This window comes from Lipotes vexillifer, unplaced genomic scaffold (assembly GCF_000442215.2).
Source record: "Lipotes vexillifer unplaced genomic scaffold, Lipotes_vexillifer_v1.1 scaffold241, whole genome shotgun sequence".
Lineage (NCBI taxonomy): Eukaryota > Metazoa > Chordata > Mammalia > Artiodactyla > Lipotidae > Lipotes > Lipotes vexillifer.
The window spans coordinates 6,240,923-6,252,932 of record NW_006784922.1 but is presented as its reverse complement, the minus strand read 5'-3'; the positions used below and the strand labels follow the sequence as shown (position 1 = coordinate 6,252,932).

The following is a 12,010-nucleotide window of genomic DNA, read 5'->3' as shown; positions in this document are numbered from 1 at the left end:
TCTTGCTTCCTTTTTTGGTGGTTAAATTATTTTAAATATGTGTAAAATAATTTATGTGTTCCACTTGACATATAGTATGAATACATTAAAAGTCTTAAAACAATTAGTGCTACTGACCTGAAAAAAATGGACAACCTTAAACTATTACTTTTGGAGAAATTCGATCATTAAAAAGAATAAACATAGAATTTATGGTTGTAAAATAACTGTTCAAATGTTAATGTTATTTCCAAATCTCGTATCCCACAGTAATTAATTCATTTTGAAAAATATAAAGTGAAGTTTTAAAAGTATGTAGGGGGACTTCCCTGGTGGTGCAGTGGTTAAGAATCCGCCCGCCAATGCAGGGAACATGGGTTCGTTCCCTGGTCCAGGAAGATCCCACATGCCACGGAGCAACTAAGCCCATGCGCTACAACTACTGAGCCTGTGCTTCACAGCCCACGAGACAGAACTACTGAGCCCGCATGCCCCAACTGCTGAAGCCCACGCGCTTAGAGCCTGTGCTCTACAACGAGAAGCCCACGCACAAGGAAGAGTAGCCCCCTGCTCACCTCAACTAGAGAAAGTTCACGCACAGCAACGAAGACCCAACGTAGCCAAAAATAAATAAATAAATTTATTAAAGAAAGAAAGAAAGAAAATAAAGTACGCAGGACACTGAAAAAAAATCCACCAGACCTTTAAATTCGTTTAAACAGAAAACAAGGAGTAGTTAGTAGTTATCACTAGTTGCAAACACTTCTGCCTCAGACATCAGTAAATAACATGCTGAAACTCAAATTACTTACCTGTATTTTCATTATTGGCCTATTCATGTCTAAGATAAATGCTGTTTTGCAGGTAAATGAAAAAGGTTAGTATGTTTTTCTCAGGTGTCTTAAAACTACTGATCTATAAGTACTAAATATAAATATTTCAGAAGATGAAATAAAATTAGTACCTAAGAGTGGGCTAGTTTATAGCTTCAAGACTACTGGCTTTAATATAATCTGAAACCTCCTTGGAATTTTATAATTTTTCTTTTCTTTTTTTTTTTGGCTGCACCACAGAATGCTCCCCAACTAGGGATCAAACCCGTGGCCCCTGCAGTAGAAGCCCAGAGTCCTAACCACTGGACTGCCAGGGAATTCCCAGAATTTTATGATTTTTAAAACCAAGGAGAAAAAAATTGTTTTCTATATCTGTATTATGTAAACAATTTTATATATATTTTTTCCTACCTAGGTCTGTTACTTGTCGATCAAAAGGGCAACGGATTGCTCTTCCATGAAGAGGCAGCCGAGTGAGACAGTCATGACAGACTGTGTGGCCACAAAGCAGAAGGCGAGGAACTTTGTCTCCTTGCAAAGAAAAGACATCTTCACAAACTCCACACTCCAGCACCTAATATTTGGAAAGGACACATGTGCTCTTTAAATGACTTTAAAAGCATAAATATTTTAGGCTAAAAAGAAAAACCTGATCTAATTTAATGAATCAATCTTGTTAAATTACTTTATTTCTCCATGAAAAAAACTGTCTAGGTATAAAATCTTAAATCACCTTTTATCCTTTCACCTGACAGATCTTACCACAATTATATCATAGTGAAATCTTCTTGAAAGGGTGTTAGGGATCAAGATAACGTTGTAAACTAACATCTTTAGCTTTTGAAAATTATGACATGATTTATTACATCTGAATCCGTAACCATATATAACTCTACCAAAGTTGGGTTCTTAAACAATTTCTCTGCAATTACCTAACCCTCAAAAAACCATCATTAATTTGGACAAAAATAATTTGAAATATGTGCTAGGATGACAGCTTACCTTGTAAATGATAAAGAACTTGTTAAGAAAAGACTATAAGTAATTTTCAAGTGTCTTATACTATTCATTTACATCATACAATGTAAAGAATGCAATTAGACTTAAATTTCAATTCCTTGGTCTCGATTAATAAATTTGGCCCTGGGTTAGAAAATAGAAAATATTTTGTTTATCTAGTTCCAATTACAAATACATGACTTGCTCAAGGCCACGTAGTCAGTCAAAAGAAAGGTGACAAATCAACTATACTTCAATTAAAAAAAAAGAAAGAAAGGTGACAAGAATCAGCATATTCTGATTCCCCGGCCCATCAGTTTGTTTTATAATTAGTCAACAAACTATATTTATATCAATGAAGGTACTTTTATTTCTTAATATACCTGAAGTGTTTCACAATTTAATTAATTTTTTAAAAATACCCACACTGGGGCTTCCCTGGTGGTGCAGTGGTTGACAGTCCGCCTGCTGATGCAGGGGACACGGGTTCGTGCCCCGGTCTGGGAAGATCCCACATGCCGCGGAGCGGCTAGGCCTGTGAGCCATGGCCACTGAGCCTGCACGTCCAGAGCCTGTGCTCCGCAACAGGAGAGGCCACAACAGTGAGAGGCCCACGTACCGCAAAATAAATAAATAAATAAATAAATAAATAAAATAATAATTAAAAATAAAAATACCTACACTGAACTGTTTGATTGTACCCCAAACTCGGTGCCCACCATCCACGACCTACTACAATCTGGCCCCTGTCCTATTGCTTCTCTTCCCTTCCAAACTCTATTCTCAAACTATATCGAACAATTTGTAGTTCACAGCACATAACAAACTGTTTTTGCCTCTTTCTTTATGCTAATGCTAAAGACACAGCTAAATAGACATTTTCCTAGTGGATTCTTTTTTTACATTAATAAACCAACAAATTCATAAATGAACACACTATCCTTTGGGCCCCCATGTACCATGGATAAGTGTCAATCTTAACACCCAAAACACTTTAATACTTTTATTGGCGTTCCAGCCTGTCTTTCCCTGTCAGACGAAAAAGCCCTCAGGAACAGGGTATTCCAAATACCAAGCACCTACGTGCTTATATTAATGAAGTCCAACAAAATAAAATTTTTAAAACAGCCAACCACCATCCCCCAACAAATACATAATACAAGGTAAAAAACAAAAAACCCAGAGTGGAAGTCAAACTTAATCCATTAAAATTTTGATCTTAACTCCACAATTAAACTGGAGTCAGTGCTTAAAATGTAAACATCTTTCACTGTAAATAAACTGATAATTCATAACTGGCTCACATCTCAGTACAGTTCAAAAGAAGCTGAAGTGTAACACATAGTTCACAGAACAGGAAAAGAAAACAGCTTGTTAATTTTATGAAAAGGTGTCCAATCTCACCCAAAACATTTTGAAGTCAGTTGAAGCTATCCCAATATACTTTTTTTCAGATTAGATTTTTAAAAGTTGATAACACTTTGTGCTAGTGGAAGTGTGGGAGAATAAATTGCTGGTTGCTGTGAAATGTTTATTGATTGATATAGCCTCTATGGAAGGCAATTTGGCAATACCTATCAAAAGTTTGAATAGCTTAGTAATTCTACCTCCAGGTTTATCCTACAAATATCACATGTGTGAAAAGATCTATATGCTATTCCTTAGAGCACCTTTTGCATTAGCAAAAGATTAGAAACAAAGTAAATATATATGGAAAATAAATTATGACACATTCATATACTGCAAAACTGTGCAATCTAGTGAGGAAAAGTTAGGAAATTTTTTTATGTACAAACAGAATGATTTCATATCAGCAAAGCAAAGTGAAAAATGACATAGAATATTTAACTTTTGCATAAAGGAGAGGAAATAAAGAGAGCATATATTTTCATATATATTGTTTTACAAGCATACTATCTTTCTGGCAAGATACACAGGAAACATTACATTGGAATTGTAGTTCTCTTTGAGGAAGGGAAACAGCTGGGGAATAGCTACACATAAATCATATATATATATATATATATATATATATATATACACACACACACACACACACACATACACACACACACAATACACACACTTCAAATTATCCTGTATTTTTTAAAAAGGCAGGAAAAAAGTTTCACTTAAATATCCTCCCTTCAAAAAAAAAGAACAAAAGAAAAAAAAAATCCTCACTTAAATAACAAATTCAACTAAATACAGAAAAGATATTCAAAACAGAATTAGATATTATAAATGCAACATTTTAAATAAATGTCCTCACTATAGTGACACCATATTAAACTTATATGACAATAAACTCCAAAGAACCAAATTAAAATTTTACTGTTTTCATTCATCTCTAACCCCATCATTACACAAGATAAAAGAACTTACTCATGTTGAGACCATAGGTTTTTTCCAAAAAGCACTAGTAAAATCCCACTGATTAGTAAACCAAACATAATTCCAAAATCAGTTATTAGACTATTTTGCATCAACTCAGCAAATAAGAGTAAGAAATTTTTTCTTCAGTATTTATGAATAGGAATTGTGGCTAACAGCATAAGAAATTAAGTCCTAGATAGGAAAAAGCTCTTTATTTTACAAACTTCACAATATGCCAAACAGGGCTTCGAACTTATTACGTGTAAATCAAATTTTAATACACCAGGCCATAGTATCAAAGGACTAAGAAAGCTCACTAGTCTTTTGTGAATGTATAGACCAATTTTGGTCTTTTTTTCCTAATGATAAAAACCCTGTCATCATCTACTTGTTCATTAAGCAAGAAGCCATTTTACATATATATATATATATATTACCATTATATACTTCAACTTTTACCTTCCAACGAACACGTCTTGCTTTCATCTGTGAGATTTTTTAAAATTTATGCCACTGTATTTCTTACAAATGACAGCATGAGGATCTTGCCAAAAAGGACTATCCTACTGCACATCTCAGTCATAATTTACACATAAAAATGAAGATTAACAAAATGAGCCTCTAATTTATCAAACTCTGTGCTATAATAAACTGGAGTTACATCAGGCTTTGGTATATTTTTCAGATTTTAAGGCAAACAGGGTAACAAAAGTAGATACAGCAATAATATCCATTCCAATTACTTCTTAATTGAAGTTAATTCACAAAATAACCTTCAGGTATTCTCTACATAGAAAAAGCACAATTCAATAAATAAAATCTCAACCATACAACAAGCTGAATAATAAGAGGGCTCCTCTGCATTTCAGATATGCTATGTACCTTCAGAATAACTTCATTAATATATAAAGGTCAGATAAATCAACCACCACCAATACTGATTGATAATACAGTTGTAAGCAGAAATGTATCATTTGTTGTCACATAAAACCAACATTAGGTGAAAAACCATAGGTGTCTATTACTCAAGATCTTAAAAGAACTTAAGATATCTGGTCCAGTGGTTCCGAATCCTAGATGCACATTAAAGTCACTCTGGGACTGCAAAAAATACACTGATGTCAACTTACTCAGAAATGTGGGATTAAGTATTTTTCTTTTTTTTTTTTTTAAGTCCTCAGTGATTCTAATATGTAGCCAGGAATAAGAATTGCCAATATCTCAGATTACAGATGATCCCAAAGGTTATTCTACAAACCTTTAAGATCAGTTCTCCCTTTCAGATCTATCTACCTATGGAAAAGTGAATTCTACATACGTCATCTGAATTTTTAGTAAACCTACTTTACAGCATTTACACATGTTAGAATTTCCAACTTCAAGCACAGGGTAATTCATATCCCCCAGCGTTAATGGGGCTGTTGGAGACTTCTCAAAAGTGTTGACAGACCGTACTCCCAAAAGAGGAGGCGGGTCAACCAATAATAGAGGTCTGATTACAGAAGTAGTACGATAGTGAAAAGCATACTTTACGGCCAGTCAACTCTGGTTCTGCTACACAGTATTAACTGAAACCTGAGTCTCCTCACCTGTAAAACTGTAATCAACACTTACCTCCTAAACAGATATTAACGAGCTAAAATACCTAACTTTGTACCTGGCGATAATAACGGCTCAATTTCCTAAAAATAAGCTAATTAATGCCTGTTGGGCTTAACTAAAAACAGAGGGCCTGGGGAAAGACCAGCCCAGGTCACTCTCCGAGGCCCATTAGCTCCTTTTCACAAACGTCCCCGTTGGCGACTCCAAGCAGAGGACTAGCGTGACCAGAAGACCAGGTAACCTCAGGTCTGCTGGGATAAAGGTCCGGAGGTGAGGGATAGGCTTATAAAGCCGAGAGGGGCCGGAGGCCGCGCATCCCGCCCAAAAAATGCCAGGGCTGCGGTGCTGCCGCCAGATCTCCGGGATAAACAGAATGGAGGCCGACGGTGGAGAACAGAGCACGCAAGTTCCCTCACCTTCACCACGGCCGTCCCCCGGCTGCCCTGACGACCACTGTCTAGTCCCGCTCCAGGCTTGTTTACAAGCAGAGCAGCCATCCTAGGAGGAGCAGCTCCGCAGAAGTAGCCCTCAAGGCCTTCACCTGATGGGCGGGGTAGAGCCACCTACCCAGAAGCCTCGGCGCTCGCCGCTGGCGCACAGGCGCAATACCACGCGGGGCGCTGCTGGGACGGTCTCTTCGAGCATCCTCCCGCCAGCCGCTAGGTGTTTGGGTTCGCAGGCCTGTGCGTGGGCACTTTGTTATTTTTTTTATTGTTATTATTGAGGAGTCTGAAATAGATGGAAGGAGTAAAATTAAGAGAAAAAAGAAGATAAAACAAAAGTAAAGTTTTGGGATGAAATTCCCGCTCCAGAAACTACCTCTTCTCCCCAGCTGCAAAACGGACGAGGCGAGAGGGGACTACATGTCCCTGCATGCCCTGCGGCTTTTGAACTACAAGTCCCAGCATGCCACATCTCTATCGTTTACTGCAATGTAGGTATTTGGGAGGCCGTGAATTGTCACCGAGGAGTGGTTTCTTGAAGTCGCGGTGTGTGATTATTACTGGAAAATAGAGAAGTATTTTATGTATAGGTCTCTAAGAGGCAAGAGATGGCTTTGGTAAAAAAACCGTTGGGTTCTTAAAGGACTTGGTAAGAAGAGAATTTAAGGCACCACCGGCACACTTGGGAGTGTGTTTGACGCCCTGTCTTCCCGAACGTACGCTTTTCTGTCTTCTTCCGAGCTGATTGACCCTCTTCAGCCTCCGTAGGCAGTGGGTCCAAAGTGCCGGTCAAAATGGAAGTGAATCCCCCCAAACAGGAGCACCTGCTGGCCCTGAAAGGTAAACTTTTGCGAACCCGAGTCCCTTTAATCTGTTTTCTCCCTTTCTCTCACTAGTTCTCGAAGCCTTTGACACTTAGACCTGGCCTCTGGGGTATAGGCCTCGTCCTTCTTAAACACTGTCAATGCTCGCCCTCCTGCTTGGTTCCTTGGCGCCGAGCGAAAGGAAACTATTTCTCCTCTTTGCTTTTTAGGTTTGAGAGCCCCCGTTAGAATGGAATAGATAACCTGGTAAATTACTTACTCTGTTACATGCTGCTCAGATTTTAGCCGCAGATGCTGACGTCCCCACCCTACCCGGGGAGAGCCTTGTGAACCGAGATGATTAACAGCGGGTATATAAAGTGGTTTTTCCTTCTGTCTCTTGTCTCTTCATGCGGCAACGACAAAGTTACCAGGCTTCAGCTTAATCTGTGAAATTAGTCTAGTATTGTGCCAAGGATTTAGAAGTACATAGTACTACAACGTATAATTTAGGTTTGTTAAAACTCACTGTTTACGTCAAAGTATTGTGTATAGGGGGTAATTCATGTCGGTTTGCATACACAGCAAACAATTTTGAGTAAGTTTGATGATTTAATTGGATCATTATTTAGGGGAAATGAGCAGGGCATTCTTTTTCTGGAATTCCTGTTGTTTTGTGTTTCCTTTTATTTGAAACGCTTTCAGCTTTATTTCATCGGTTTTCTACTACCACAAATGCACTTATTTCTTGGATGCCCTACTCAGTGGTTACCAATATCTTCTTGGACTGAGCTGAAAAGATGCTCGATAGACATGTGAACTCAAGTGAATAGCACTTAACCTTCCTTGTGGGATCCATTTTGAGGGACCCTTATCCCCTTATTATGTTTTAAGCATCAAACCTTCCAGAAGCTCAGTTTCATTTGAAGCATAAAATCATATACTGATAGTTGGGGTTATCAGAACTGTCTCTGACTGTAGAACTAAGAAACTAAAATATTAACTAATGTAATAGCAATAGGACCTGTGAGCTTAGCCTGGACTGAAATGGCTTATTCCTGAAGAAAGAAGAGAAATTGTTATGTTCTTTATCTCAGACTCATATGTAGTATGTGAAATATATATTACTTAATTCTCAGAAGTTAAACTTTTTCCAGATCGCACAGCTAGTAAGTGATTGAGGTAATATTTCAACACAAGGCCTTCATCTTTCCAAGACTCCATGTTGCCTCCTAATGAAGGAAAGAGCATTTTCAGATATCATTCCATTAGTGGTTTGATGGAAATTTAGAGCAGTTCTGTTAGCCGCTAGGTATCATTTTTTACAAATTGGAAGCTATTAAATACAGTTAAATTCCAGTGATGTGGAAGCTAACTGCCGTAGTCCTTTTAGGCTGCTACAGTAGTCTTTCCCAGGTATCTTCTATTTTCCAAAACAGAAGGTTCCTGGAGAAGAGTATTTTAGCAAAACCTAACAGGACAAGTGCTTTGAAATTCAGTGTTAGTTTCAGCTTTCTTAAAGCTCTTTGGCCCCATTCTTCTCCACTGTTCTAGTTATCCAAGAATTTTCACAAGTTTTAATTTTACCTATGTTGGATGCCAAATATATCAATTTGTCTTGTCATATAAGTTTACTTTCATATGCACGTAAAGTATTAAGGAGCTCTCACAACATCAGTGTCCCTGGAATACAACACTGAGTGAGTTCAGACAACAATGAAAGAATTCTCAGTGGCATGTCTTAAAATGTGAAAATGTAAGGAAAAGGGAAGAAAAAAATAAAAACATTAATTCTGGAAAGAATATGCTACGTATATTTAGATCCATATTAAAATTATGGATGTTAAGGATCACAGTCATTTATGAATTTGAGTTGCCAAATCTGTCAGTGGACATTAACAGTAAGGAAAAGAATTATTATGAGATTGGTTACTTCTTTTGACTTTCAGAGTCAGTGGTTAAATGAGTATTGTGACATCATGCCAAGGACTGTGAAATATCATCAGAGTCATCCCGGCAATGGGAGAACCCCCGTCAAGTAGTTCTCTAATGATTTTTGGAAGAAGGGATTTGACCTCTTGTTTTTTTCTCTGGTAGCTAGGATTTGAAAGAGCCTGCATTATGGCTCAGGAAACTTTGGGCCTGATTAGGAAACCTAACTTGCAGATCCTGGTAGGCTCCATTCTTGAGCCTGTGTACTGTATGCTGGAACTTATTATTGATGACTTAATTTGGGGCAACTTGAAGACGTCTGTGTTCTAAGAGGAAAAAAAGTAAGGCTCTAGTCTTCTTGTTCATCCTCCAAATTGGAATTCAGAAGCCATGCTACTAAGGTTTTCACACTGCTTAAGTGCCTCATTTATACAAATGAGACTTCGTCAGGAAACCAGTTTCTAGCATGGTTAAAATGCAAAGTTAAACCATTTTCATGTTTTAAGTATTTACTACTGAGAATGAAATAAAACATTAAGTATTCTGTCTATATACTTGTTTGGTAGAATTCGTGTAATTTTAAAGTATAAAATGATCCATTTTCTTCAAAAAGATTAAAAATTACAATGATTTTCATTGTCCTCAATTCACTTCTCAAATTTTTTAGTATTATTACATTTTTGTTCATTATCTTCATATGAATCTAGTATTTTAAAAATCACTAATTTACTTTTTGTTTCTGCTATAGTCTTAAGATTATTATTACCTAACATATTAATATCAATACTTCCAAATCCATTATATCTCTTCAGTTAAACATGTTGACTACTAGCAGTTTTAGGCTGAAAGGATATGATAGGGCATCTAATCCAGATCCCTTATTTTGGTAAGAGAAAGGATTTCCAGTTTTGTGGATTACATTCACATTTACCAATAGCACTTTGGTAAAATATCATATTGGAATTGGTTTGTTTTTTTCTTTTTTCCCTGCCTATCTGTATATAGGCTATCCCTACCATATCTTATTCTTTGCAATACTTCCACTTTAGGTCCTGTTTCCCTCTGATTTGGAAAGAGAGAGAGTCTTGTAATTATAAATTGCATTCTAGCTCTGAGGAGCTCAGCTAAGAAATATTCTCTTCATTAAGAGTAACTGGATTACTGCAGAATGACTACAGAAGTAATATTACATTATCGACCATATGTGAGTGAAACCACACAACTGCCAAAAATTGCAGAGAAAGCAATTCAAGACTTTCCTACACGTCCACTATCAAGATTTATTCCTTGGTTTCCGCATGATGGGTCCAGACTTCCACTCAAACCTAAAAGATTACCACCTGTGATTTCTGAAGAGGCAACTGAAGATGTAAAACAGTACTTAACCATTTCAGAACATGATATTAAATTGCAGAGTTATGATTGCACAGTAGATCTACTGGAGTTTCAACCTAATTTGAAAAAAAAGCACTTAATCCGATCACACACACTGAATGAACAGACTAATTCTGGAAGTCTGGATAAACAATCAGAAAAAGGAAAACGGCACAAGAAGAGGTCTTGGAGTGTTTCACTCCCCAGCAGTAATTGTACTGAAAGTATTTTTCCTTTGTCTGAAAAATTGCAAGATAGTTTAAAGGCACTAAATTTGCACTCATTTTATAGAGCAAGATGGACAATAGAGCACACTATTTGTAACAACCAAACTCTGGAAGACATTTGGGAAAAACTCAATCGAATTATCAGGTGCAATGAACTTCCGTCTTGTAATGCTACAATTCAGAGACATTTAGGCCAGATATGGGTGTTCTGTGATGTTATGTACTGTGAATATGTGGGAAGTCTTCTTAAAGGAAGATTAGCTCTTACTGGGAAGATTAACTTATTTGTGCATAAATATGGTCTTATTTTTAGTATGTAATGAATTCCACTAATTGTCAAAAAGAAAAATATTCTGAATGAACTGAGTAGGAACTGAAACAGATGAATAAATTTTTAATTGTGTGGTAATATATGTACAGTTTGTATCCCAGATATAAATATCAGGTGAATTCCTAGGCTTGTCACTTAAGTCAGGAACTTTCTGCGTTCTACTTTGAGCAGCCTTCTTTTAAATGAATTGTGATAAATTATTATTTTTACTGAATTTAAAGGTAAAATGTTCTGTTCCTTTTGTTCTGTTACTTTTCCAATGGTTGAATTAGATATTCCTATGAATTACAGTGACTAGTTTGGATTTTGGTAAATCCCCAAAATCTAATTTTACAGTATTTTTTCTTTACTCACCTAAAGTGTAATGATTTTTTTAAAAATAAAACTAAAACCAGTTCTGTTGGGAATGGTATTCAAGTGCCATGAATGTGGTATTCAAGTTGAGAGACCAGCCCAGATTCTGCCGATATTTCCAAAGATATGTAATAGACAATAGTTGATGTGTTGTTCTGAAACAAAAGTATAAAATGTATAATTTGTCTAAGACCATAATAATCTGTAACGCAATAAGCTCTTTTGAAGTAAAGTATCAAATATGAGTAAGAGATCAAGTTATTCTTTATTTAATACAGATAATTCAATCTTAATGACTGTTATTGCTGATTACTAATGCTCTGGTTCTTGGAGTCATGGGTTTCCCATAGCAAAATGTTGTAAAATGGGTTTACACATCATTTTATAAAAATATTCAAAGTGATTATATAATAAAAGTTTTATTTAAAAGTATATTTATTTAACAAATTTGAATGTATACCATGAGCTAGGTACTAGAGTAAAGTAGGGAAGGAGACAAACATGGATCCTGCCCTCGCAGAGCTAACATAGAGTCACTATTCTTAAGTAGTTAAACTACATCCCTGAAAAAAAACCTGTAAGACTGTACTCATTAGGAAGGCAGAAACACATTTGCCTTGTGGCACAGTGCCTGGCATGGTAGGAGCTCAATACTACATGGTAAATGTGCCCTTTGGGGGGTTTCTCATAGCCTGAGCTGGCTGAGGTTCCTTAAAACATAAGGAGTCTACCAATTTTTTTTTTTTTTTTTTTTTTT

General features: G+C 36.5%; 3 protein-coding genes across 4 annotated transcripts in view; 2 read left to right on the top strand and 1 right to left on the bottom strand.

The window, feature by feature from the left end:
- The window catches only part of TRIM23 (tripartite motif containing 23), a 36,940-nt gene extending 30,614 nt beyond the window's left edge, over window positions 1-6,326 (bottom strand). Inside the window, exons 1-2 of the mRNA XM_007457107.1 lie at window positions 6,206-6,326; window positions 1,224-1,386 (exon numbers count right to left, since the gene is read on the bottom strand). Coding sequence (XP_007457169.1) covers window positions 1,224-1,386; window positions 6,206-6,286 — 244 coding nt within the window. The 5' untranslated portion in view covers window positions 6,287-6,326. The remainder of the gene's footprint in view (window positions 1-1,223; window positions 1,387-6,205) is intronic.
- A 410-nt stretch (window positions 6,327-6,736) lies between these two features.
- Window positions 6,737-12,010, top strand: part of TRAPPC13 (trafficking protein particle complex subunit 13) — a 34,489-nt gene continuing 29,215 nt past the window's right edge. Inside the window, exon 1 of one of the 2 annotated variants that reach the window (XM_007457104.1) lies at window positions 6,737-7,072. In XM_007457104.1, coding sequence (XP_007457166.1) covers window positions 7,027-7,072 — 46 coding nt within the window. In that variant the 5' untranslated portion in view covers window positions 6,737-7,026. The remainder of the gene's footprint in view (window positions 7,073-12,010) is intronic. The other variant, XM_007457105.1, reaches the window with a different exon arrangement.
- On the top strand, window positions 6,990-11,493 carry SHLD3 (shieldin complex subunit 3). Its single transcript, XM_007457103.1, has 2 exons — window positions 6,990-7,072; window positions 10,017-11,493. The coding sequence occupies exon 2, from the start codon at window positions 10,136-10,138 to the stop codon at window positions 10,886-10,888; it is 753 nt and encodes a 250-aa protein (XP_007457165.1). The 5' UTR covers window positions 6,990-7,072; window positions 10,017-10,135; the 3' UTR covers window positions 10,889-11,493.

Bases quoted from the DNA above. Each gene is read 5' to 3' on its own strand.
- SHLD3 (XM_007457103.1), top strand. From the start codon at position 10,136: ATGACTACAGAAGTAATATTACATTATCGACCATATGTGAGTGAAACC.